Raw genomic sequence first — 27,444 nt, 5'->3', positions numbered from 1 at the left:
CGCAAAATTGGTTTATACAGGTTGTTAGTGAGAACTAAAACCAAGTTAGGATTAAAAGAGAGAAGAAGGAAAAACTCTTCACATGATTGCTCCTTTAAGATGATTATTAAACTTAGGAGCAATATTGCAAGTGAGTAGAGAACCCAAGAAGATATTAATCGTAATAAGTAAATGGACAAGTGACACAGCGATTTTTACAGTGGTTCAGCCAATGCATACTCCACGTTGTGGTGACCTCCTTTGATCAAGGGTTGCACTCAAGCCCTCTCAAGTAATCCAAATATCAAACTTGATTGCCACATATATCTTCCTTATACCAAAATCCCATTGTGAGGAATCTCCATCTTACACAAATGTTTACAATCAAAACGGAGTAAGGGGATGGAGTAGAAACTCACACAAGAGCACTGAGAGCACCTAGATGGGGGGTAAATATGTGATCCTGTAAAAACTTGAAACTCAAAGCCACAAACTTGATTAAGTGTTAGTACAATGAAATCAAGTGACTAAGGAGAGCTCTTGTGAATCACAATTGACACAGTGAGAACAAGCACAAGAGACACAAGGATTTATCCTGTGGTTCGGCCAAGTACAATACTTGCCTAGTCCACGTTGTGGCGTCCCAATGTACGAGAGTTGCACTCAACTCCTTTCAAGTGATCCAATGATCAACTTGAATACCACGATGTTCTTCTTTCTTTACTCTTTCCCATTTGCGAGGAATCTCCACAACTTGGAGCCTCTCGCCCTTACAATGAGATGATCACAAAGAAGCATAGATGTAAGAATGGGAAGAGCAACACACACAAGCCTCAAAGCACGAGCACAAAACACACACACAAGTCACAACTTGAGCTCTAAGATCACACATGGAGTTCTCAACTCAAGAGTAGCTCAAATTGCTATCACAACGAATCAAATGCGCTAGAGAGATGTCTTGGTGCTAAGAGATGATCAAAGAATGCTTGGTATTCTCCTTCATGCGCCTAGGGGTCCCTTTTATAGCCCCAATGCAGCTAGGAGTCGTTTAGAGCAATCCAGGAAGGCAAATCTTGCCTTCTGTCGACTGGTGCACCGGACAGTCCGGTACATATTTCTTTCCTGTTCTGGCGCAGCCGACCGTTGACGATTTGGAGCCGTTGGCGCACCGGACACTGTCCGGTGCACACCGGACAGTCCGGTGCACCCATCAGACCGTTGGCCCAGCCACGCGTCACGCACGGATTGCGCGGCCGACCGTTGGCTCACCGGACAGTCCGGTGATTTATAGCCGTACGCCGCCGTTCAATTCCCGAGAGCGGCCTTTTCACCAGAGCCAGCCTGGCGCACCGGACACTGTCCGGTGCACCCAGACTGAACAGCGGTTGGCTGTACACAGCCAACTCTTTTTCATTTTGTCTTTTCTTTGATTCTAGCACTTAGACAAATATGTTAGTACACAAAAACCAATGTACTAAGTCTAGAATCATACCTTTGTGTTGATTTGCACTTCTTCCACAATTTGGCATAGTTTCATTCTTAAATCATTTGTGTTGGCACATGATTATCAAAATACTTAGAAATGGCTTAAGGGCACATTTCCCTTTCAAGCACAACACAGCAACAACACACACACAAGTGAAAAGAGAGCGCGCGAAACACAATGACAGAGTTATAGCTTAAGAACACGCTCAAATCTCTCTCTAGCAAAACAATTGTGTGGCGCAAAGATTCGAAGTTGTAGTGTGTTCAAAAAGTGCTTAGGTTACAGCTCCATGCACCTAGGGTGCCTTTTATAGCCCTAAGGGGCCAAGAAGTTGTTTGATCTTCATTTGGAAGGCTTTGGTTGTCTTCTGTCCGCGGGTGCACCGGATCGTCCGGTGCACACCAGCCACTACATAGTAGCTGATTCGTTTCCTTCTTTGGCGAAGCCGACTGTTGCCGATCGTTGTACGTCGTTGGTCGCTTGGCACACCGAACAGACCGGTGCAGTGTGGTGACCCTTGACGGAGCTGACGTGGCCTGCGCAGATAGCGCGGCCGACCGTTGGTCAGGCGTGCGGCTGTCACACCGGACTGTCCGGTGCTCCGGTGCACACCGGACTGTCTGATGAATTATCTGTGCGGCGCCCCGACAGAATCCCGATAGTGGCATGTTCGTCGGTGAATAATCTAGGCACCAAACATTGTCCAGTGCATACCGGACAGTCTGATGTTCCCCAAACTCGCACATGTTTGGCCAAACTTAGCCAAACACCATTTCTCCAAATTGGTTCAACTTAAAAAGCTTCCTAACACTTATATGAACATTGTTAATAACTAAAACAATTCACTAAATGCTAGAATCACACCTTTGTTACTTAAATGACGTATGATTTGCAATATACCCCTATATTTCTCGATTTGCCTTTCAAGTACCTGTAAGTACCTGTGCTCATACTCATATTTGGAGTTGTTAGTCCATAAAAATGTGTTAAGTATTTAATCACCAAAAACAACTAGAAATAGTGCAAAGTCACATTTCCCTTTCACCTGCCCCAAACGCTCCGACTGGTTCTCCCGCCTCACGTGCCCCGCCTCAACGTCGTGCCCTGTGGGCCCCACAAACTGCGCTCTTAGCTACTGCCCTGTAGACTCACAGCACCCGCGCAGCCAGCTACTGCGCCTGCTCGTGCAGGTACCACGTCACGCAAAAAATAATGCAGAGCGAGCACTCAAACCCACACCCCCACTCCAAAAAATTAGGATTAACCACCAAACCACACGTATCTTATTATTTACGATCGATTTTGCATATACTTATCTTTGTATTGCGTCAATATGAGAATATCCTTCCTAAATTATTTATCTTATTAATTATTAACTTAGATTTTCCCAAGATCTTGGCCGCTATTCCAAATTAAAATATTCTACTATTCCGAAGACAATGAAAATAAGTAGGACCCAAAAAATTTGTGGGGTTCTATTGATGCCTTGAATAACATGTAATTTTTCCTATAGACAAGGAATAAAAAAGAGAAAAAAAGAATTCTGTTTCGGGACCGAGCAAAACTAGATTGTTGTGCCATAGGAAGGATAGCTATACTAATTCGATATACTCAAAATACACATTGGGTACAAAATTGATAATCTCACAAGGATGAAATATCAGTAGTTTCTATTTACTGCTGGATCCCATCTTTTATGAAATCAATTCCTTTTTTGAATAAAAATTTTGGGAGCTCAGCATGTCTGAAAGCACGGGAGAACGTTCTTTTCCTGATATTATTATCAGTATTCGATACTGGATTATTCATAGCATTACTATACCTTCCCTATTCATTGCGGGTTGGTTATATCTTAGTGCTTAAAAAAATAATTATATAACAACTGTAGCAAAACACGAGCAACTGACTAGTAAATATATAAAATATCAATAGTCACTCGAACCGCCAAAACTCGATAATATTTATATTTATATCCGAATCCGGAGAGAAAATATAGAAACAAAACAAGTAATATCCATCTACACCTTACAGTGGCTAGTCCAGGTAGTTTCTTTGCCGTCAAACTTCGCTACTTCAAAGACCTGAAGATTCCAAGCGGATGATGTCCTTCCCAAGCGCTCAACCATGGCTGTTTACTACGGTTTTAATCCTGACTGTGGCTTAATCCGACTGCGGCTATAACTATTTTAGTATTTTATCTTTATGTATTGCATTTGTAGCCGTCCGAACACCTGTAGCCAGTCGAATCGAAACACACCGTGACCACGAGGCTTAGCATTGTCTGCTCCCTGCAAGTAAAAAAAGCAACACGCTTGGCTAAAGATTACTCACTTCGGTGTTCTATTAGTTGTCGTTTAGACGGTCTCCAAAATATAACTTTGACAAATATTTAAAAAAATATACAAATAAACTCTTAATTCATTTATACTTTTATAAAAAAAATACTTTTTAATATAAATCGATGCATATAAATATTAGATTTCAAAAATAAACAACAAAAAATTATTTATAGTCAAAATTTTATAAGTTTGACTCAAACCTTATCCAAAACAACAACTAATAGGACACCAAAGGGAGTAAGTTTTACATGGAGCATCTCTAACAAAGAACTCTAAAATAGCGCCTTAGAATTGAAATAGAACCATTATTAAAGTGTTTAGTGCCTCAAAAGAAATTTACTCCAACAGTTTGGCCTCAAATAATGCTATCTAAGAAAATAAATAGTTGTAGATTAAGAGAAAATAAGGATAGGACTTCAATATATGTGATACTATATTTAGAACCTCAGATGCCAAACCCTATAATCATTTGATAAATTTTGATGAAATAGGGTCACCGCTTAGAGCAACTCCAATAGTTATGTAAATTTTAGCTCTCTAAATTACAGATTTAAGAAGTTGCTAAATGACTTTTAGAGTAAAAAAATATGAGTTCTCCAATAGTTCTCTAAATATAGGTTGTAATTTTGTTTTGTATTTATCCACATAAAAAATAAGTCACAAAAACTATATAATGCAGTCAACATTTTTGTTTAGGGAGTTGTTAAATGGTTGCCAAATGTAGAGAGAAAATGAGGTTAGATGACAAGTTGTTAAATTTAGAAAGTTCATTTAGAGAACTGTTGGAGAATAGTTTTCATGTTAACTACCTAAATTATTGATTTAGGAAGTCTTTTAGAGAACTACTGGAGTTGCTCTTAGGTCCCAAGCCCTATATTTCAATATACAACCTTGTTTAATAAGACCCCTCTTGGAGATGCTCTAAGATGCACAGAAATTCTAGGCGGACCAATTTTGAACTTCCAATTCTTACATATATCTTTAGAATGATGGGATCACTCAAGGAGTTGCGATGAAGGCATTGCGATACTTCGGGAATATTGTTCCTGCAATTCAGTGACATACTAAAATTCCATCATTTGATGCCTGAGGATGAAAGAACGTTTCTTTGACATGGCTAGTACTGAGATGTGATCCATGGCATGGCATTTTGGCACAAAAATAGGTGGGTATACTCTAATGATGCCTCAGAATGCAACCTATCGGTGCCACAACTCAAGAGACTTCGTACAGATACACTAATAGGGTGTTTGAATGCATTAGAGCTAATAGTTAGCTGGCTAAAAATTTGCTAGTGCAAGTATCTAGCTAACAAATAGCTAGCTAAATATTAACTAATTTACTAAAAATAACTAATAGTTGAATTATTAGCTAACAAATAGTTGAACTATTAGCTAGGGTGTTTGAATCTCTTCAACTAATTTTAGCTACTAACTATTAGGTCTAGTACATTCAAACACCCCGAAATAATATCTAACAAGTGTGACCGCTAAAAGAGTTTGTTTGGGAACAGGGGCAAGACTAACAGAGTACCTGCTATACAACTACTAATAAATGGTACACTGGCTGAATATAACCGTGTCATGAATGTATCAGCATAATCAGCACCGACTGGACTAACTGATGGCATATCTAATCAACACAACTGAAGTATTTTTCTGTTGCAATGGCCCCATGATATCAACCTATTAGCAAAACAGCTTAATTATACACAGTGCTAAAGCATTGCAGCAAACTTATTCGCATAAAACAATGACAAATTACCGTTAGCCAGCAAGCCTTGAAAGCCAATATAAGTGGAACAAACCGCCTGAATCATCGTTGGAACCTACAGCAGTAACGAGAATAGGTGACTATTTACTGACGCTGAAGGGCATTCCAGTGACCAAGAACTAGCTCACTTCTCGCAAGCAGGCAGCAGTACAGCTGAATGAAGAAATTGGAACTTTTAAAATGCTGATCAAGGTGACCTGTGCAGGTGAAATGCTGACAAGTCATTTATCAATGACTGTGATCCAGACATTCAAGAACACAAACTGAATAATGATACAAGCTTGGTTCCAAACATAAATATCATCCGTCCAATATATATTTAACAGGGACTAACTTTTTGCTGTTTCAATCCCCGTGGAGATTAAATTGCTCCCATCCCTGTCCGCTAAGGTTTTGTTCGGTTATTCCTATATCACATGGATTAGATGAGATTGGAAAAAATTAGTAGAGATTTTGACTTGCTATGGATTTAAACACATCCAATCCACATGGATGGGAGAGAAAACGAACGGGCCATAATAGGGAAATTCCCTGCGGGGAATCAGGGATCGAATCCCCGTTGTCATCTCTCCACCACAGTGATATTTGCAACAGCAAACAAGTAAAAAATGGCAATTGGCGGTTAGTTAATTTGTTCAACCAAATCAAGCAAGTATAGAACTCGATCAAAGGAGCCTATAACAAGGATAAAAACCACATTATACCACTCAAAAGCATGCATTTTACCTGCTTTACATCTGCATCTGCTGCATCACAACTCCAATGCAATGCAATGTGTGATCGTTGAACCTCTTGGCATATCCGGGAACAGAACAGTGTCCCTAGAGACAACCTTTCCTCTTAGCCGTCCCTCTTGGACCCTTGTAATCTGAATGCTGGCCCATTCAATCACTACCATGCTCCTCATTTCCATCTTACCTTTTAATTTCCCTTTCCACTTTCCTTCCCAAACCAAGTAGAGCAATCCTCCAACATCGGCAAGTGTGGCGCCGCACAAGAACTTAGGTAGCTCCCCCTCCAACCCCTCCACTGTGCTCCAAGAATCAGTGTACGGATCATACCCCTTGACCTGTCCCAGGTAATCGTAAGAGTAGAGGATTCCCTCAACCACTGCAGCTCGGCCCTTCCATCCCATGTCAAGCACCGGCGACACCGGTGCCCACGCCTCCGCAGGTGGCGCCGAAGGATCGTAGGACAAGCCGCCACGGTCCGCCACCACAACGACCTTCCCGTCGAGCGACGCGCAGCCGTGCATCCACTTCTCGCGGAGGTGGGCCGGGCTGGCGACGGCTCTCCACTTGGCGTTCGGAGTGGAGAGGTCGAGAGCCTCGGCCCAGAAAGGGGACGAGGGGATGCAGCCGCCGGCGACGAACAGCGCCCCGGAGTGCGCGACGGCCGCGGCGAACTCCCGCGTAGAGGACAGGCGCGGGCCGGCGGACCAGGATCTGGCCCGGGGGTCCAGGATCTGCACGGACGCAGAGGGGACCGCGGATACGGATCCGCCGACGAGGAAGAGCCGGGCGCCGTCGGTGGCGGCCGACGCGGAGGACGAGACGGGGACGGGAGGGGAGGGAAGCGGGAGCGGGGGCCACCCGGGGTGCGGGAGCAGGAGGAAGAAGATAGGGGACGCGGAGGAGGGTGGGCGGAGGGAGAGGAGGACGTGGGGTTCGGAGCAGCGGAGGGTGCGGCGCGCGGCGAGGAGCGGCTCCGGGTGGCGGCACAGGAGGGCGTGGAAAGCGCGGGAGACGAGGGCCAGGGATGGGTGCGCGGCGCGCGGCAAGAGAGCGATGCAGTGGACAGCCAAGTCGTCTGGAAGCGGCGGGATGAGGCTCCCGCGGACCTGCGCCGTCGATAGAGGCGGAGAGGTGGGCTCGGCGGACATGGCTAGCCGTCGGCGGTGGGTGACGAAGAGGAGGAAAGGCTTGTGGCGTGTTGAAGGACTGCGCTCCTGTCCGCCGGAATGGGGTTATTCTTGCCCACTATGAAAGATGGGCCAGAATGTAACGTTGTCTTGTAAGCCAGTTTCTGAGCCCATGTTTCTGAAAAGGCTTACACTATGAACTTTCCCAAAAAAAAAAATAGTATAAATGAACGCCCCTAAAAACAGGAGTATAAACGAACGCGCTCACACAGACCTATTTTTATTTTTGTCTCACTGTCGAAGGTAGAGTGTTTAGTTTGAGGAATGAGCTAGTCAATCACCTTCTTACTCCTCAAATTTTTGTTTGGTTTGTGGAATGGAGTGAGTTAATTCATTACCACCTCATTCCTCAAAGTTACTTGTTTAGTACTAATATGTGAAATGAAGTCATCACACCAAATTTGAGGAATGAACCCATGATACACCACTTCATTTTGGATAGAGTGATTCATCAAACCAAACACCTCATAAATAAACAGTGGAACACATTTATTAAAAAAAAACATATTACGGGCTTTGGCAAAGTGGTGGAGTCGTGGAGGAAGATGATGAGAGCCAGGTTCCATTCCGTTTTGGCATGCAAAAAGGTGACTGTTTTTAGCCAAGAAGATGATGAGATCCACTGCTCAAAGCAAGGGCAAGAGTTCAAAGCTCAAGCCCAGAGTCTCCACATCGAGATCCTCCAATCCCCATGGCTGTGTAGCTGAATAATGGTGCAATGGAGCTCTTTGGCGACGGCGACGACGACAGGCCAACGCTCTCGTCCAACCTCTTGGACTTCATGCGTGTTGATATTAGCCTTACATGTTCCATAATCCATATGCCTGGTGAGTTTGCACTTCTGACGAGTACAGTGCTCTGTAGACAGACTTGGATTAAGAGCACAATGCATCCTTCTCTGTCCTCTCTATTTAAAATCCATAACCAAACTCTTCATCCTTCCATGTTTTATTTATTTACAGGACACAATGTTTGATCCGGTCTCTCTTTCATGTGGCCACATATTCTGCTACCTATGCTGCTGTTCTGCTGCATCCGTCACACCAGTTGATGTTCAGCAAGGGGTCTTTTCTGACGCTATGCACCTGGATGCACTCAACATGCTGCTGAGACACAGGTAAGCACAAGCCCTTAGAAGAGAACGCGGTTGGAGCGAGTTGAACGTGTTCGCCTGGCTAAGGAGCATTGGGAGTCACTGTGCAGAGCATTTTTAGGCATCTAAGTAGCCAGTCAGTCACATTTCTACTGGTGGGAAGATGATTCGATTTGTTAAGATTGCTATTGGTTTGCCACAAGTTTTTGTGAAATGGGGTGATCTACCCTCTATCAGCATTCAATGTTCTGCCTTGTGCTCCTAGCTAACTAGAGAAATAGAGAAACTGTAGTGGTTGGTGGTTTGTTGTTCAAGTGCAGACATGTGTCCAGCTCGGTACAGCTTTATGATTTGAACCTGAAAAGTTTGAAGTTGCTCCTAGGTTCACAGTTGTTTATCCATCTGCAACCAAAAACTTCCCAAATACATAAAACGCTCACGAAATGTTAATACTGGGGAGTCGTGCAATCACTAGCTTTAGTTTCCACGACAACATATGAGTTGAAATAAACACAAAACAAAACTAAGTGTCAGTTCCTTGCACTAGCTTTAGTCAGTTTCAATGCAATTACATAGGTGTGGCCATTTTGCCGAACTATTTCCGAACTCCTACGTTTTTCATTGTTTTACCTTACCCCTCTTTTCCCTACCAAAATCAGGTCCTAAAAAAATACAAGCCTACAAAAGGTGTGGCGACATGGACTTGAATTCACACCAACAGCCTTAGAAGAATCACATCTCTGCTATTTGAAAGCAAATACCTGACTTGAGACAATGTCAGAATGGTGTTCTTCAGTCGGCTCTTAATGCCATGATCTCTTTTGCTATTCGTTTCCTAAAATACATCATGTGTTCCTGCGAACAACATTAAGACAAACATCATGCTAAACAGAAACTTCTTAATACGTTGCACACCAGTGTATGATTGTACTCCTACATCAGAGGTTAAGCTTCATAGCAGCAAGTTAAAGTTCTTTTTTTTTAAGTATGGCAAAACTCAAGCCCCTCAATCTAAGTATTTCTAGTCAACTGAAATTACAGATATGTATGTATGTTTTTCACATGTCAACTTATACCTGACTGAAAGATGGTTTGATACCTCTGCTATGGAAATCAATGTATTTAAGCATAAACATGCCACAGTCCCACCTATAACGAGAGAATAATGTCAAAGATAGTCTCATGCTTGCCCATTAATGTGCACAACACGGATTCAAAATAGAAAACACTTGGACGTTGAAAAATAGTAATGCGTTGACTGGAATTTAATACTTTATATGAATTCCTTCCTTAATCAAATCAATCAGCGCCACATGCTGGATTTTATGGTGATTAGTACTAGAAGGAAGGCATACCCGTTCTGCTGCAAGGGCAAAGACTCTGACACTACAGTCCACGAACTAGGTTCTACCTCTATGTTACTCTTGTCCTTCAATTCATCCACGATGTATCTAGCCTGCCAGACAGAAAATTTAACTGTAGTGCTTCAATCCAACAATAGAGAAATCTTGCAGGCCCTTTAATTTTGTGCTGGGTCCTTTTATGAAGAACATCGTACTTTGTAATTTTGCTTTCTTGATAATGAATATCAATTATATATACCTTTCAAAAAAAACATATACAAGTATTACATGAATAATTTGCAAAGGCAACCCCATGCAATTCAGGCACTCTAGTCTAAGAATAGTGTAACTTTCAGTTTGGTCAGATAAGCCTACCAGTATGTCCAGTACATCACGGCCCCAACCAACAAGAGATTCAAGATACTGCAATGTTTTATCCTTCATGTTTATTAGTGCCAAACACCAATGTGCATTTCTATGCACTGGAACAAAGATCTGTGTCATAAATTCTGATGGTAAGTTGGATATAGGTCATCAGCATGAAACGGGGAAAAGTCCAATAATTTGAAAAGGACAAAATATAATTTTACTTTCTCACACTCGACAAGTCCATAACCCAGCCTCTTGAATGTTGTCCATCTCCTAACAGACTGGTAATCATAACCAGCTATTCCGCAAGTAAGCTGAGCAATAATTCAGAAGTGATGAGGTCTGCTAGTGCTGGGTGCTAGCCATATGATAGAAAATATGAGAAAAAAATAACTTATTATGACTTTAAGGAAGAGTTAGCCTCCAGAAAAATGCAGGTGCTCTAAGTGGGCTCAGGGGGATACTAGGATACAAATTTATCATCCTTTGCTTGTAAACTAGGTGTTAAAAAAAGAAAGTGAATTTAGAGACCAAAAGAGGAATGAGGACACTAATTCATCAAAATTAGCTTCTGAGAACTCCAGAAGAATAAGAAAAATGTTCAATTTAACATAAGAAGACCAAACTCATGCATTGCCTGGCATTCAAGGCAAGGGTCTGGAATCACAGTATTTGAATCGATTAAACTGACAGGAGGCCAAGTAATATATAGGAGATGCTTCTTCATAAGTAATTATATGATCTTAATATCTTATATGTTTGCAAGTAAATTTCTAATATCAAAATTGCTGCTATCAGATAACATCCATCTTTGGCAATACTGAACCATTCATTAACCAAATATCAAATCCCAAATGGCAATGCTTCTGCTTCCTATGCAGTATAAAACCATAAGTCTCAAATATGATATAATAGGACCAGCATTTCAAAGGATATTTATGCATGCAGTATGTGAAGCGAAAATCCAATACCCTCTTGTAGAAGAATGTATTGAAGAAATGGCATTTCAAAAACCTGTTGGGTTCCCTTTTTTCCCTCTCCTTTAACAGTTCAATGTACAGATTAATGACCTGCAAGCAGTGAAAAACATAATATGAGATAGCAGTAGGGATCCTAGCATCACATATGTTTGCTGTGATCATTTAAGAAAAATGGATACTAAATATAGATATTTACCTCATCATTCAACCACCCACGAGGCCTCAAGCATTGAAGTTTCTCTTTAGTAATCTCGATGTTAGAAGGCGTATGTATCACTACGATTTTATCACTACAAAAATAAGAGAAACCAGAATATCCTTTGATTGTGCTAGCAATATGAAGAAAAATGTTCCATAACATGAGGATATGCTAAGTATACCTGTCATCACTACTACACAACAGAGCATTGACTTCTCTTTCGTCTTTGTCACTTAGAGGTGTGAATAGTTCAGATAGATCCTGCAATAATCAAGTTTTAAGATATATTATACATCACTGATATTATATTATACACATGAAAAGCTGTTATAACAATCCAAACAACAGAAAATTAATAAGCTACTGAACTAATTTACTAAGTTTTAAAATATATGACGTTTAGGACAAGCTAAGTAATTAGTAAAAAAAGAATTTAACTAATTACCTTGTCATAAATGTCATATACTTAGAAACAGAGGGAGCATGTACTAAACTACTAATGAAACGTACCAAAGCAATGGTTCATTTTTTTGCATTAGTGCGCTTACAGAGAATTTAGGCTTAGAGAAGATTTCTACTCCTGTTATGTTTGAAAAGCTCACAATTAGCCATTTTCAACAGGTTCTGTATTTCAAGGAATTGAAGTTCCAAAAACAACAACCGCAATACCCATGTTTTACCATTCAAATAAAAAACAAATGGTCATGTATAGATTGTTCAGTAAACTTCGTGAGAATGAGTTTAAAATAGTAACCTCCTTAGACGTATTGTCCAGCGGATCAGGCAGCTCGGCAAGCTTGAGCTTCTTGAATCCTGACTCCTGTAATCTTCTACCGTGCGGCTCCTCGTAGAACGTTGCCTTCTTCTCCGGCGACTTTGATGACCCCAGTGCAGGGACGCTCCGGTCTCCAAACATCCTCCCCACGGCATCGTTATTTTCAAGCTCTGGCTCCACTGTGAGATCCACCACTTCCGGCGACCCATCGAGCCGCTTCGTGTGCGCCTCTGATACACCGTCCCTGGTGCTCTTCCACAGTAACTGTGAGATGAGGTTGCCCATGTCTACCTCGGCGGGTTTCCGGCGACGGTGAGGGCTTAATGCACCGGGCGTGAGGAGGAAACGGAGTGCGAATGGGCGGAAGTGTCTGACCCTGGGAAGCAGACTGCTACGTCTGCGGCGGCGACAGGGAGTAGAGACGGCGCGGCGGGCGTCGTCGACGTGAATCTTGCGGTGGCTACGCGGGGCGGTGGCTAGCGAAACGCGGGGGCTAAGCGGCCGGAGGGCGGGGAAAAGGACGGGGCTTAGAAGGCGGAGGCGGCGACTGGAGGGGCGAGCCGAGGAGGTGGCGGCGTCGTGGCGGCGCTTGTGGAGGGCGCTAGCGAGAGTACGGAGAGCGAAGGACCGGCCGGCCAGGAACGAGTTGGGGACGAGGAGGAAGCGGCGGCGGCGGCGGCGGCGAGGTGAGGAGGCGCCCTCGTGGGCATCGGCGTAGCGGCGCTTGCGGCAGCTGCGGGCTGCAGCGCTGTTAATGACACCGCTGAGAAACGGCGCGTGGGTGGTAGATTGGAAAGCTGACGGCGGCGTTGTAAGGGTGCGAACAAGGCCGGCGGCCGCCGGGGTGGGAATTTGAATCGGGAACATCAGATTTGGCCGCCGGGAAGAGGTTTTGGTACTTGGCTTTCTCTAGGTAAATGGACACGCAAAACGCCGAAATAGATCTAGGGGTCGTTTGGTTCGAGTTCCACCCATGACCCATGAAGTTTAGAGCATGTTTGGATTATATTGCTAAAGTTAAACACTAGTACACCTTTAGTTAAACTTTAGTCATATTTATTTGTTTATATAATTATATAATTCAGTTTATATATTATATAAGATCTGTTATTGATTATTATAATATAGGTACCTAAATTGCCACCTAGTAAAGGTTGTTTGATTATCTTTTAACTTATTTAAATTGGAAGGTAAATAAACATGACTTTAGTATTTGGAGATGCAAACAGAAGGGCTAAAAGCTAGTTTAGCTCTTCATGATGTGTTAAACTTTAACACTCTTCTAAAGTTTAGCACATGCGATCTAACCAAATTTTTGGTCATTGTCACATTAAATATTTAAATCATAATTACAAATATTAAATATAGTATTATTATAAAATTAATTATCCAAATGAAGACTAAGAGATGTGACAAAAATATTAAACATAATTAAGCATATATTTAATACTCACAGTTAGTATTCAAACATTTAATGTGACACGAAATAAACTTTAATCAAGAGAACCAAACACCCCTTAGAGCAAGTATAATGAGGTGTTGGATATGTAGTTTGTTGGAGATAGTTTAAGACCCTGTTTGGAACCTCTAAAACTAATAGTTAGCTACTAAAAATAGTTGTTGGGTTCCAAACCGTCTCAGCTAATACCGTATCTAATTGTTAGCTATCTCGTAACTAATAATTAATTCATTAGCTGGCTAATTATTAGCTCTAGGGGTTCTAAACAGGGTCTAAGACCGTAAATCACGCATATGTTCCAAACAGGGTCTAAGACCGCAAATCGCGCATATGCCTCGCCTTGATAGATGATTGATGGTTTTAAGCAGTAGCAAAATTAGGATTCACTAAAGCATTAATACAAATTTAATATGACAAAAATGTAACAAAAAATATCATACTTCGGAAGCTAAATATTATAAAAAATAGATAACATATGAAATACGGTGTCATGGAGCAATACCTTCACCTTTATCAATTCATCAATTGTTTCAGGTGCAGAGGTGTAACCTAAACGTACTTAAAAAATTTAAACACACGGTAAGTGTAATAAAATAACACGCACAGTCATCACTCGTCAAAAAATTAGCGCAAAAACCATTGTCTTATTATCTATTAACTTCAACTTCCAAATCTAACACATATACTGGAATGATAAAATACTCATACCTTTTTGATATCCAACTTGATCCTCCGTTCCTCGCCTCGGAGTGTTTAGTTATAGAGACTAAAGTTTAGTATATGTCACATCTGATGTTTGAATATCAATTATGGATAATTATCGGCGTTTCGAGACCGGGGGTCCCTAAGCCGACGAGTGAATGTCGCCGCGTGCCCCAGCCCAGATGGGTCGACGCGAGGCCGAGCGCGAAGGGGGGAAGTGAGGTGGCTGGAGATGGGCGTGAGAGAGGTGGAAATCCCGCGGCCTTCGTGTTCATCCCGCGCCCAGGTCGGGTGCGCTTGCAGTAGGGGGTTACAAGCGTCCACGCGGGAGAGGGAGCGAGCGGCCTCACGCGAGCGCTTGTCTCCTCCTCGTCCCCGCGCGGCCAACCCTCTCTAAGAGGGCCCTGGTCCTTCCTTTTATAGGTGTAAGGAGAGGATCCAGGTGTACAATGGGGGGTGTAGCAGAGTGCTACGTGTCTAGCGGAGGAGAGCTAGTGCCCTAAGTACATGTCGTTGTGGCAGCCGGAGAGATTTTGGCACCCAGCTGGTGTGATGTCGTGGCCGTCGGAGGAGTGCTGGAGCCTGGCGGAGGGACAGCTGTCGGAGCTGTTGAATCCCTGCTGACGTCCCCTTGCTTCCGTAAGGGGGCTGAGAGCCGCCGTCGTCACAGAGTATGCGGGGCGCCATCATTGCCTATCTGGCGGAGCGAGCCAGATGGGACGCCGGTCTTGTTCCCCGTGGCCCGAGTCAGCTCGGGGTAGGGTGATGATGGCGCCTCCTGTTGACGTGGCTGGTCTGCGCCCTAGGTTGGGTGATGTGGAAGCTCCTCCGAAGCCGAGGTCGAGTCTGTCTTCCGTGGCCGAGGTCGAGTCCGAGCCCTAGGGTCGGGCGGAGCGGAGTTCGTCGTCTTCTGGGGCTGAGCCCAAGTCCGAGCCCTGGGTCGGGCGGAGCGGAGTTCGCCGTCTTCCGGGGCTTAGCCCGAGTCCGAGCCCTGGGTCGGGCGGAGCGGAGTTCACCGTCTTCTGGGGCTTAGACCGAGTCCAAGCCCTGGGTCGGGCGGAGCGGAGTTCGCCGTCTTCCGGGGCTTAGCCCGAGTCCGAGCCATGGGTCGGGCGGAGCGGAGTTCGCCGTCTTCCGGGGCTTAGCCCGAGTCCGAGCCCTGGGTCGGGCGGAGCGGAGTTCGCCGTCTTCGGGGGCTTAGCCCGAGTCCGAGCCCTGGGTCGGGCGGAGCGGAGTTCGCCGTCTTCCGGGGCTTAGCCCGAGTCCGAGCCCTGGGTCGGGCGGAGCGGAGTTCGTCGTCTTCCGGGGCTTAGCCCGAGTCCGAGCCCTGGGTCCGGCGGAGCGGAGCTCCCTATGGTGCCTGCGGCGGGGCCTGACTGCCTGTCAGCCTCACTCTGTCAAGTGGCACCGCAGTCGGAGCGGCGCAGGCGGCGCTGTCTTTCTGTCAGACCGGTCAGTGGAGCGGCGAAGTGACGGCGGTCACTTCGGTTCTGTCGGCTGAAGGCGCGCGTCAGGATAAAGGTGTCAGGCCACCTTTGCACTAAATGCTCCTGCGATTTGGTCGGTCAGTGCGGCGATTTGGTCAGGGTTGCTTCTTGGTGAAGACAGGGCCTCGGGCGAGCCGAAAATATGTTCGCCGCTGGAGGGGGGCCTCGGGCGAGACGGAGATCCTCCGGGGTCGGCTGCCCTTGTCCGAGGCTAGGCTCGGGCGAGGCGTGATCGAGTCCCTTGAATGGACTGATCCCTGACTTAATCGCACCCATCAGGCCTTTGCAGCTTTATGCTGATGGGGGTTACCAGCTGAGAATTAGGAGCCTTGAGGGTACCCCTAATTATGGTCCCCGACAGTAGCCCCCGAGCCTCGAAGGGAGTGTTAGCACTCGCTTGGAGGCTTTCGTCGCACTTTTTTGCAAGGGGGACCAGCCTTTCTCGGTTGCGTTTTGTTCCGGTGGGTGCGCACGAGCGCACCTGCCGGGTGTAGCCCCCGAGGCCTCGGAGGAGTGTTTTGACTCCTCCGAGGTCTTAATGCCCTGCGCAATGCTTCGGCTGGTCTGGTCGTTCCCTCATGCGAGCTGGCCGTAGCCCGGGTGTACGGTCGGGTCCCAAGTTCTCGGGCTGGTATGTTGACGCTGTCAACGGCGTGGCCGGAGCCGGGTTTGCGAGAGCAGCCCCCGAGCCTCTGCACAGGGCGAGAGGGCGATCAGGGACATACTCGACTTTTTTACATACGCCCTTGCGTCGCCTTTCCGCAAGGAGGAGGGGGAGAGCGCCATGTTGCCCTCGGTGGGCGCCGAACATGGTGTCTCCGGTGAGCTGCAGGCGGGTGATCCGAGTGGACGTTCGTGCCCCGTTCGTTAGGGGTCGGCTAGGGGCCTAGAGGCTCGCCCAAAAGTACCTGCGGGTGATCTGCCGGACCCGGTCCCCTAGCGACGGGGTCCGAGGGCTCGATGCCTCCCTCTGATGGGATTCCGTTACAAGATCGTTCCCGCTGGTCTCGGAAATGTCCTAGGGTACCTCGGGAGCGCAGCCCGAGCCTTGGTTATGTATCGAACGTACCCATGGTCATCCCTCGCTCTGTGTCTGGGGCAGCTGTGAACCCTTCGGGGGCCAGCCTTCGAACCCCTGATCAGTAGTGGGCGCGGAGCCCGAGTAGCCTGAGGCGACCGTTGAACCCTTCCGAGGGGCCGGCCTTCGAACCTCTGACCAGTAGTGGGGGTGGAGCCCACGCGCTCTGAGGCGGCTGTTGAACCCTTCCGAGGGGCCAGCCTTCGAACCTCTGATCAGTAGGGAGGCTCGGAGCCTGGTTCCTTCACAGGGAAGGATCCTTTTCGGGGTATCCCCCTTTCCCGGTCCCTATTGCAAGAGAGAGAAAGAGGAAAAAGGGAAAGGATACGAAATCGAACGATGTGGCGTACCTTTTCTGACGCGGTCATTATGGCGAAGGCGAAGCATCGCCCGCTTCTCCTGCCAGAGGCGCCGCCTGTCCCGCCGCGGAGTTAATGCGATGGGGCGAGTGGTTCGCGAGGCGGTCGTTGCGCGTGCGCGAGCCGTTCGAGGAACGGAACACGGGCGCGTTGTCTTCACGCCGTGAGAGAGGGTTCTCTCGTCGCCCCTGGATGGGACGTAGGTTTGGCTGACGACGTGACCGCTGCTCCTGCCCGCCTGCCACCGCCATTACTGCAGGCCCATTTTTGGCCGCATTGACCGTCGCGCCAGGCTGGCGCTGCTGGGTCGTGCGCTGGGTCGCCTCGAGTCGCGGTATTGGTTCCGCAGTCGAGGAGGCGCGGTGGTGGCGCAGGTGGCGGTGCAGCTGCATGCACGAAGCATTCGGCGCGCCGGTTGCATGACGCGTGGGCCTGGGCCTCCATGCCGGGCGTGTTGGGAGTCGGAGAAGTGCGCCCACTTGGGGCGGTTGCATGCCGCCTGCATGGCTGCCCGCCCTTTCGCCTGCTGGTCTGGGCAAAAGTGGAGGGCCGCCTGTAACCGCTGGGCGGTTGTACGCACCGCGCACGGCGGTTTGGCTTCTTCTGCTCTGAGCCGGCTTACATGACGTGTGGGACCCAGCCCCCGCGCCGTAGGGGAGGTCCTTGGAGTGTGTTGGAGAAGACTCAGCCCACGACGGCTGGGGACGCAAGTAGGGAGAGTCGCCTTTAAAAGGAGGGTGACCCCCTTGGAAGGCGACCATGTCTTCGCGCTCCCTTATGCATCGTGTCTTTCCACCTTCCAAACCCCCAGATGGGGGATACCCGCCGTCTTTCCGCCTCGTCGTTGGAGGAACGCAACTCTGTGGGAGTTGGTACCTTTCAGCCATCGTTCGGCTTCAAGGATTTTCATCATGCAGCCCGGTTGCACCCCTCCACCGGCGGTCACCCAAGATGGTGACTACCAGCCCCTGGGTGGGGAGAAGCAAGCCGGGCTGCGATCTTGGTCCCACCCTCAGCTTCAAGGATGTTCATCATCCTCGCTGGGGTGGAGGCCGGGCTGAGCCGGAGCTCTACCTCCCGCGCGGGTTCGTCGGTCGGCCTCTCCTTCGGCGTTCGAGGGAGAGGGCGCTCACTGGCCCTGCGGGCGGGTCGGACTTCGACAACGCGGGGCCGGTCGACGGCGGGCGTCGTCTGCGTCGGGCTCGTCGGCTTGGCTCCCGGTGCCCCCTCCTGCCGGAAGGCGGCTGCCGCGCCGTGTGCACGGGAGGACCGCCCAGGATATCGCGCGCTGCCAGGGCGGCGTTCGTGTTCTGGGGCGGTCCTGCCTTTGCACCGGTACGGCGCCTCCAGGCGGAGGTCGGTGCCCCACTCGTCCGAGAGGATCTGAGTGGGGATCTGCCGGAGGGCTGACGGCCCCTGTCGTCGGTGCCGAGGTGGAGGCGGCTCGAGAAGTCCCCGTTGCCGACGGGATCACCGCCACCATCCGCGCTTCGGGCCTCCGGCTCTTTGTACTTGTCCTCGCCCCTCGAGCGTCGGCATGGGCGAGGGCAAGATTGCAGCAGCATCCGCCCTGAGGCCCTCGCTGCTGCAATTCGGCCACCCGGAGCGGGGGTCGTCGTCGTTGCTGCTGGAGCGGGCGACGGCGAGCCGCCCGTCGTTCTTCTGTTGCTCCGCAGGCCCCCCCTCCATCAAGTGGGGTTGTTCGTACCTGCGGAGGTGGAACCGGAGTTCCGTTTGTAATGGCACTTTGAATGCCAGTGTTTTTGTTCATTGTGGCTGTCGAGGCCTGAACGTGTATGTAATTTCGGCACGGAGCCGTGTTTTTTCCTCATTTTCTAGCACCAAGACTCGTCTGTTGGTTGTCTGAACCGCTTCACCAAGCATGAGTCGCCCCGTGTAAAGGTGACGAGTGAGGTATCCGTATCCCGGAGGCGTAGGAGTCCCTCGGCTCGGTCAGCCTTGTTGTCCGAGGCTTCTCTTGCTCAGTTAAAGGAACCCCTCGGCCGCTCTTCGATGAGCCGAGGCCAGGGGTAGCGGTGTCAGCGCGAACAGAGGCAGAGTTGGCTCAAAAAGAAGACCTGGTCGGCCGGAGCCTGGCCGGGTCGTCCGTTAGCGGGACCGACGCCGGACTTGACCAGCCGAGGCCTCGGGTCGGGCTGACGTCCTCGGAGGACAGCTGGCCGAGGCCCCGGGGTGACCGGCCGAGCCGCCTGCTCGGGCCGGATTCCCGGAGAAGACCCTGGCGGCGATGGCCCGGGCATGGCGATGACGTCGTCATTCAGAGTGGAGATCTTCGGACCGCGTCGCCGTCCGAGGCTAGGTCGGACCTCGCCGAAGGTGTTGTCGACGCCGAGGGTGCTGCTGCTCCCTTCAAGCGTCAAGATTCGAGCCTGCAGGATCGGATTGTCTTGTAGCGTGTGTTTCCTGCGGCCGCCGAGGCCAAAACACGCCCTCGCCGTGTTGTAAAGTTGCGTCTCTTTTCCTCTTGTTTCGAGTACCCGGACTTTTTTTGTCGGTAACAGAATTGTTTGTGCGAGCGAGAGCTGCTTCTCACGGAAGGTGACGAGTGAGGTATCCGTATCCCGGAGGCGTAGGAGTCCCTCGGCTCGGTCGGCCTTGCCGCTTACGCGCACTCTTACCCGTCCATGGGGTTCTGTCGCCGACGCAGTCGAGAAGGCTCGAAGAATCGCTCCGGCAGAAGAGCTTCCGAACGTGAAGACTTGTTCGGTCCGCGGAATCACTTATCCGAAAGTGAGTTACTTATCGCAGAAGGTGATGAGTGAGGTATCCGTATCCCGGAGGCGTAGGAGTCCCTCGGCTCGGTCAGCCTTGGCTGCTTACGTGTACTCCGTCGTTTTCAGGATCCACTTTCGAAGTAGTCAAAAAGCACGAAAGACATTCTTGCAGAAGGGATCTTTTTTCGAGGAAAAAATTCGACGCAGAGGGGGTTCCCCCCTTTTAGCCCCCGAGGGAGGGTCGGTTTTGCCGAGGCGAGGCCGACCCTTCCTTGATGACTAAACTTTGCGTGGGAGCGAGGTATATGAACAACTTGAAAACATCTTAAGGGTAGAAGCGACGTAGCTGTTGGATGTTCCAAGCGTTGCTGTAGACCTCGCCTTGATTGTTGGCCAGCTTGTACGTTCCGGACTTCAGAACTTTGGCGATGACGAACGGCCCCTCCCAGGGGAATGTGAGCTTGTGCCGCCCTCGGGCGTCTTGTCGTAGTCGAAGCACCAGGTCGCCCACCTGGAGGTCTTGGGACCGGACCCCTCAGGCGTGGTAGCGTCGCATGGACTGCTGGTACCGAGCCGAGTGTAGTAAGGCCCTGTCCCGAGCCTCTTCCAGCTGGTCCAACGAGTCTTCTCGACTAGCTTGGTTGCTTTGGCTGGCATAGGCCCTTGTCCTCGGGGAGCCGTATTCCAGGTCTGTGGGCAAGACGGCCTCGGCCCCGTAGACCAGAAAGAACGGCGTGAAGCCCGTGGCTCGGCTCGGTGTTGTCCTCAGGCTCCAGACCACCGAGGGGAGTTCCTTCATCCATCGCTTGCCAAACTTGTTGAGGTCGTTGTAGATCCGAGGCTTGAGCCCTTGTAGAATCATGCCGTTGGCACGCTCTACTTGCCCATTTGACATGGGGTGAGCTACGGCGGCCCAGTCCACCCGGATGTGGTGATCCTTGCAGAAGTCCAGGAACTTTCTGCCGGTGAACTGGGTGCCGTTGTTGGTGATGATAGAGTTCGGGACCCCGAAACGATGGATGATGTTGGTGAAGAACGCCACCGCCTACTCGGACCTGATGCTGTTTAGGGGTCGGACCTCGATCCACTTGGAGAATTTGTCGATGGCGACCAACAGGTGCGTGTAGCCCCCGGGTGCCTTCTGCAAGGGGCCGACAAGGTCCAGACCCCACACAGCAAAGGGCCAGGTGATGGGTATCGTCTGCAGAGCTTGAGCGGGCAGGTGGGTCTGCCTTGCGTAGAACTGACACCCTTCGCAGGCGCGGACAATTCTAGTGGCGTCGGCCACCGCCGTGGGCCAGTAGAAGCCTTGTCGGAAAGCATTCTCGACAAGGGCTCGAGGCGCTGCGTGATGGCCGCAAGCCCCCGAGTGTATCTCTCGCAGGAGTTCCTGACCTTCGGCGATGGAGATGCATCGCTGGAGGATGCCAGAGGGGCTGCGGTGGTAGAGCTCCTTCTCATCTCCCAGCAAGACGAACGACTTGGCGCGCCGCGCCACCCGCCGAGCTTCGGCCCGGTCGGAGGGTAGCTCTCCTTGGTGGAGATATTGCAGGTACGGGGTCTGCCAGTTTTGATCAGGCGTGACACCGCTTTGCTCCCCCTCGACGCGCAGCGTCTCGCCCTCGGGGGCCGAGGGTATCTCGGGCCGAACCGAGGGTGCCTCGGGTCGAGCCGAGGGTGCCTCGGACTGTGCCGAGGGTACCTCGGGTTGGGCCGAGGGTGCCTCAGGTTCGGGCGTGTCGTCGATCTTGACGGAGGGTTGATGCAGGTCTCGGGAGAAGACGTCCGGGGGAACTGCTGTTCGCCCCGAGGCTATTTTAGCCAGCTCGTCCGCAGTCTCGTTGTAGCGTCGGGCGATGTGGTTGAGCTCGAGCCCGTAGAACTTGTCTTCCAGGCGCCGAACTTCATCGCAATAGGCCTCCATCTTCGGGTCGCGGCAGTGGGAGTTCTTCATGACTTGGTTGATGACGAGCTACGAGTCATCGCGAGCGTCGAGGCGTCGGACCCCTAGCTCGATGGCGATCCGCAATCCGTTGACCAGAGCCTCGTACTCAGCCACATTGTTGGATGCCGAGAAATGGAGGCGTAGCACGTAGCGTAGGTGCTTCCCGAGGGGCGAGATGAAGAGTAGGCCTGCACCGGCTCCTGTCTTCATCAGCGACCCGTCGAAGAACATGGTCCAGAGCTCCGGTTGGATCGGAGCTGTCGGTAGCTGGGTGTCGACCCATTCGGCCATGAAGTCTGCCAGGACCTGGGACTTGATGGCCTTCCGAGGGGCGAACGAGATTGTCTCACCCATGATTTCCACCACCCACTTTGCAATCCTACCCGAGGCCTCCCGGCACTGGATGATCTCCCCCAGGGGGAAGGATGACACCACAGTTACCGGATGAGACTCGAAGTAGTGTCGCAACTTCCGCCGTGTCAGGATCACCGCATACAGCAGCTTCTGAACTTGTGGGTAGCGGATCTTGGTTTCGGACAGTACCTCGCTGACGAAGTAGACTGGCCTCTGAACGGGCAATGCATGCCCTTCTTCTTGCCTCTCGACCACAATCGCGGCGCTAACCACCTGAGTGGTCGCGGCGATGTAGACCAAGAGGGCTTCTCCGGCAGCTGGGGGCACCAAGATAGGCGCCTTCGTAAGGAGCGCCTTCAGGTTCCCGAGGGCTTCCTCGGCCTCAGGGGTCCAAGTGAAGCACTCGGCCTTCCTTAAGAGGCGGTACAGAGGTAGACCTCTTTCGCCGAGGCGTGAGATGAAGCGGCTCAGAGCCGCGAGACATCCCATGACCCTCTGTACGCCTTTCAAGTCCTTGATGGGCCCCATGCTGGTGATGGCTGCGATCTTCTCCGGGTTGGCTTTGATGCCCCGCTCAGAGACGATGAACCCCAAGAGCATGCCTCGGGGCACCCCGAAGACACACTTTTCGGGATTGAGCTTGACACCTTTCGCCTTGAGACATCGGAATGTCACTTCGAGATCGGAAAGGAGGTCGGAGGCTTTCCTCGTCTTGACTACGATGTCATCGACGTAGGCCTCGACCGTGCGGCCAATGTGTTCGCCGAACACATGGTTCATGCACCGCTGGTACGTCGCGCCCGCATTCCTCAAGCCAAACGGCATGGTGACATAGCAGTACATGCCGAAGGGTGTGATGAAAGAAGTCGCGAGCTGGTCGGACTCTTTCATCCTGATTTGGTGATACCCTGAGTAGGCATCGAGGAAAGACAGGGTTTCGCACCCAGCAATGGAATCCACGATTTGATCGATGCGAGGCAGAGGGTAGGGAACCTTCGGACATGCTTTGTTCAGACCAGTGTAGTCTACACACATCCGCCATTTCCCCCCTTTCTTTCTCACAAGTACAGGGTTGGCAAGCCATTCGGGATGGAATACCTCTTTGATGAACCCTGCCGCCATTAGCTTGTGGATCTCCTCGCCTATGGCCCTGCGCTTTTCCTCGTAGAATCGGCGTAGAGGCTGCTTGACGGGTCGGGCTCCGGCTCGGATGTCCAGCGAGTGCTCGGCGACATCCCTCGGTATGCCGGGCATGTCTGAGGGACTCCACGCGAAGACGTCGGCGTTCGCGCGGAGAAAGTCGACGAGCACTGCTTCCTATTTGGGATCGAGCCCGGAGCCGATCCGGATCTGCTTGGAGGCGTCGCCGCCGAGGTCGAGGGGGACGACCTTAACCGTCTCCGCTGGCTCAAAGTTGCCGGCATGACGCTTCACGTCTGGCACCTCCTTAGAGAGGCTCTCCAGGTCGGCGATGAGGGCCTCGGACTCGGCGAGGGCCTCGGCGTACTCCACGCACTCCACGTCGCATTCGAACGCGTGTTTGTACGTGGGGCCGACGGTGATGACCCCGTTGGGGCCCGACATCTTGAGCTTCAGGTAGGTGTAGTTGGGGACGGCCATGAACTTCGCGTAGCATGGTCTTCCCAGTACCGCGTGGTAGGTTCCTCGGAACCCGACCACCTCGAACGTCAGGGTCTCCCTTCGGAAGTTGGAGGGTGTTCCGATGCAGACGGGAAGGTCGAGTTGTCCGAGGGGCTGGACGCGCTTCCCGGGAATGATCCCATGGAAGGGCGCAGCGCCTGCCCGGACGGAGGACAGATCGACACGCAGGAGCCCGAGGGTCTCGGCGTAGATGATGTTGAGGCTGCTGCCTCCGTCCATGAAGACCTTGGTGAGCCTGACGTCGCCGATGACGGGGTCGACGACGAGCGGGTATTTTCCCGGGCTCGGCACATGGTCGGGGTGGTCGGCTTGGTCGAAGGTGATGGGCTTGTCGGACCAGTCTAGGTAGACCGGCGCCGCCACCTTCACCGAACAGACCTCCCGGCGCTCTTGCTTGCGGTGCCGAGCCGAGGCATTCACCGCTTGCCCACCGTAGATCATGAAGCAGTCGCGGACCTCGGGGAACTATCCTGCTTGGTGATCTTCCTTCTTATCGTCGTCGTGGGCTGATAGTCGCCTAGAGGGGGGGTGAATAGGGCGAAACTGAAATTTACAAATATAAACACAACTACAAGGCGGGTTGGCGTTAGAAATATAAACGAGTCCGCGAGAGAGGGCGCAAAACAAATCGCAAGCAAATAAAGAGTGTGACACGCGGATTTGTTTTACCGAGGTTCGGTTCTTGCAAACCTACTCCCCGTTGAGGAGGCCACAAAGGCCGGGTCTCTTTCAACCCTTCCCTCTCTCAAACGATCCCACGGATCGAGTGAGCTTCTCTTCTCAAATTAAAGTCGGGAACAAAACTTCCCCGCAAGGGCCACCACACAATTGGTGCCTCTTGCCTTGATTACAATGGAACTTTGATCACAAGAACAAGTGAGAAAGAAAAGAAGCAATCCAAGCGCAAGAGCTCGAAAGAACACAAGCAAATCACTCTCTCTAGTCACTATGGCGTTGTGTGGAATTTGGAGAGGATTTGATCTCTTTGATGTGTCTAGAATTGAATGCCTAGCTCTTGTAAGTGGTTGAGAAGTGGAAAACTTGGATGCAATGAATGGTGGGGTGGTTGGGGTATTTATAGCCCCACCCACCAAATGTGGTCGTTGGGAGGCTGTCTGTTCGATGGCGCACCGGACAGTCCGGTGCACACCGGACAGTCCGGTGCCCCCTGCCACGTCATCACTGCCGTTGGATTCTGACCGTTCGAGCTTCTGACTTGTGGGCCCGCCAGGGTGTCCGGTGCACACCGGACAACAACTGTTCCTTGTCCGGTGTGCCGGAATGGGCGCGCCTGACCTCTGCGCACGCAGAGCGCACATTAAATGCGCGGCAGAGAGCCGTTGGCGCGGAGATAGCCGTTGCTCCGGAGTCGCACCGGACAGTCCGGTGCACACCGGACAGTCCGGTGAATTTTAGCGGACTAGCCGTTGGAGTTTTCCCGAAGCTGGCGAGTTCCTGAGGCCGACCTCCCTTGGAGCACCGGACACTGTCCGGTGTACACCGGACAGTCCGGTGTACACCGGACAGTCCGGTGAATTATAGCGGAGTCGCCTCTGGAAATTCCCGAAGGTGGCGAGTTTGCGTTGGAGTCCTCTGGTGCACCGGACATGTCCGGTGGTTCACCGGACACTGTCCGGTGGCACACCGGACACTGTCCGGTGGCACACCGGACAGTCCGGTGCGCCAGACCAGAGGTGCCTTCGGTTGTCCCTTTGCTCCTTTGTTGAATCCAAAACTTAATCTTTTTATTGGCTGAGTGTGAACCTTTTACACCTGTATAATCTATACACTTGGGCAAACTAGTTAGTCCAATAAATTTTGTGTTGGGCAATTCAACCACCAAAATTAATTAGGGACTAGGTGTAAGTCTAATTCCCTTTCAATCTCCCCCTTTTTGGTGATTGATGCCAACACAAACCAAAGCAAATATAGAAGTGCATAATTGAACTAGTTTGCATAATGTAAGTGTAAAGGTTGCTTGGAATTTAGCCAATATTAATACTTACAAGATATGCATGGATTGTTTCTTTCTTATATAACATTTTGGACCACGTTTGCACCACATGTTTTGTTTTTGCAAACTCTTTTGTAAATCCTTTTCAAAATTCTTTTGCAAATAGTCAAAGGTAGTGAATAAGAGTTTTGCACAGCATTTTCAAGATTTGAAATTTTCTCACTCTGTTTCAAATGCTTTTCCTTTGACTGAACAAAACTCCACCTAAAAGAGATCCACCTCTTAGTGTTCAAGAGGGTTTTGATATACCATTTTTGAAATACTACTTCACCCCCTTTTGAACACAATAGGATACCAATTGAAAATATTCAACACTAAGTTTGGTGGTGGTGCGGTCCTTTTGCTTTGGGCTCATTTCTCCCCCTTTTTGGCATGAATCGCCAAAAACGGAATCATTAGAGCCCTCGAAGTGCTATCTTCCCCTTTGGTCATAAATAAATGAGTTAAGATTATACCAAAGACGAAGTTCGGTCTTTTGCTTTGGGCTCTTACTTTCTCCCCAAAGACAAAATCCTCTTCTTGGTGCTCATGCTTTCTCTCCCAAGAATGGAGAGTGACTTGGAGCGTCGGCGAAGCATGAGTTACGGAGTGGAAGCCTTTGTCTTTGCCGAAGACTCCAATTCCCTTTCAATATACCTATGACTTGGTTTGAGATAGACTTGAAGACACATTAGTCATAGCATATAAAAGAGATATGATCAAAGGTATATAAATGAGCTATGTGTGCAATCTAGCAAAAGAAATTGCGCGAATCAAGAATATTGAGCTCATGCCTAAGTTTGGTAAAAGTTTGTTCGTCAAGAGGCTTGGTAAAGATATCGGCTAATTGATCTTTAGTGTTAATATAAGAAATCTCGATATCTCCCTTTTGTTGGTGATCCCTAAGAAAGTGATATCGAATGGCTATGTGCTTAGTGCGGCTATGCTCGACGGGATTGTCGGCCATTTTGATTGCACTCTCATTATCACATAGCAAAGGGACTTTGGTTAATTTGTGACCGTAGTCCCGCAGGGTTTGCCTCATCCAAAGCAATTGCGCGCAACAATGGCCTGCGGCAATGTACTCGGCTTCGGCGGTGGAAAGAGCGACCGAATTTTGCTTCTTTGAAGCCCAAGACACCAAGGATCTTCCCAAGAACTGGCAAGTCCCCGATGTGCTCTTCCTATTGATTTTGCACCCTGCCCAATCGGCATCCGAATAACCAATCAAATCAAATGTGGATCCCCGAGGGTACCAAAGCCCAAACTTAGGAGTATAAGCCAAATATCTCAAGATTCGTTTTACGGCCGTAAGGTGGGATTCCTTAGGGTCGGATTGGAATCTTGCACACATGCAAACGGAAAGCATAATGTCCGGTCGAGATGCACATAAATAGAGTAATGAACCTATCA

General features: G+C 49.8%; 2 protein-coding genes and 1 pseudogene across 34 annotated transcripts; 1 reads left to right on the top strand and 2 right to left on the bottom strand.

Annotated features, from left to right (window-relative positions):
- Positions 1 to 3,348: 3,348 nt before the first annotated feature.
- On the bottom strand, positions 3,349 to 7,649 carry LOC100279526 (uncharacterized). Of its 30 annotated transcripts, none has more exons than XR_004855944.1 (6): positions 6,304 to 7,649; positions 5,912 to 5,984; positions 5,706 to 5,774; positions 5,569 to 5,632; positions 4,778 to 4,850; positions 3,395 to 3,753 (listed from the first exon to the last, which is right to left on the bottom strand). XR_004855944.1 is itself a non-coding variant. In XM_008669570.4 (2 exons), exon 1 carries the CDS (start codon positions 7,457 to 7,459, stop codon positions 6,329 to 6,331), a length of 1,131 nt encoding a protein of 376 aa, XP_008667792.1. In that variant the 5' UTR covers positions 7,460 to 7,649; the 3' UTR covers positions 3,395 to 5,774; positions 6,304 to 6,328. The 30 variants fall into 30 exon arrangements, 5 of the variants coding, with proteins under 5 accessions (XP_008667792.1, XP_020403244.1, XP_035820623.1 ...); XR_004855942.1 differs by lacking the exon at positions 5,912 to 5,984 and adding an exon at positions 5,338 to 5,489; XR_004855933.1 differs by lacking the exon at positions 4,778 to 4,850 and adding an exon at positions 5,338 to 5,489 and having other exon boundaries at positions 5,569 to 5,774.
- A 249-nt stretch (positions 7,650 to 7,898) lies between these two features.
- Positions 7,899 to 8,988, top strand: LOC118476429 (probable E3 ubiquitin-protein ligase BAH1-like 1; annotated as a pseudogene).
- On the bottom strand, positions 7,967 to 13,237 carry LOC103647934 (uncharacterized). 4 transcript variants are annotated; one of them, XR_004856022.1, is made up of 10 exons: positions 12,237 to 13,237; positions 11,664 to 11,743; positions 11,480 to 11,573; positions 11,275 to 11,373; positions 10,525 to 10,617; positions 10,310 to 10,429; positions 9,947 to 10,193; positions 9,668 to 9,740; positions 9,353 to 9,446; positions 7,967 to 8,993 (listed from the first exon to the last, which is right to left on the bottom strand). XR_004856022.1 is itself a non-coding variant. In XM_008672433.3 (10 exons), the coding sequence occupies exons 1-9, from the start codon at positions 13,122 to 13,124 to the stop codon at positions 9,384 to 9,386; spliced, it is 1,611 nt and encodes a 536-aa protein (XP_008670655.1). In that variant the 5' UTR covers positions 13,125 to 13,237; the 3' UTR covers positions 7,967 to 8,993; positions 9,353 to 9,383. The 4 variants fall into 4 exon arrangements, 2 of the variants coding, with proteins under 2 accessions (XP_008670655.1, NP_001353023.1); XM_008672433.3 differs by having other exon boundaries at positions 9,947 to 10,047; XR_563132.3 differs by lacking the exon at positions 7,967 to 8,993 and having other exon boundaries at positions 9,089 to 9,446.
- Positions 13,238 to 27,444: the final 14,207 nt, after the last annotated feature.

The sequence above is a fragment of the Zea mays genome, chromosome 2, assembly GCF_902167145.1.
Source record: "Zea mays cultivar B73 chromosome 2, Zm-B73-REFERENCE-NAM-5.0, whole genome shotgun sequence".
Lineage (NCBI taxonomy): Eukaryota > Viridiplantae > Streptophyta > Magnoliopsida > Poales > Poaceae > Zea > Zea mays.
The sequence above is the reverse complement of the archived record's forward strand: the minus strand, read 5'-3'. Positions and strand labels throughout refer to the sequence as shown.

Coding starts and splice junctions, on each gene's coding strand:
- LOC100279526 (XM_008669570.4), bottom strand. CDS start 7,459: ATGTCCGCCGAGCCCACCTCTCCGCCTCTATCGACGGCGCAGGTCCGC.
- LOC103647934 (XM_008672433.3), bottom strand. CDS start 13,124: ATGTTCCCGATTCAAATTCCCACCCCGGCGGCCGCCGGCCTTGTTCGC. Junction 10,618..11,274: donor ATACATTCTTCTACAAGAGG/GTATTGGATTTT, acceptor ATTATTGCTCAG/CTTACTTGCGGAATAGCTGG. Junction 9,741..9,946: donor TTGCCCTTGCAGCAGAACGG/GTATGCCTTCCT, acceptor CTCTCGTTATAG/GTGGGACTGTGGCATGTTTA.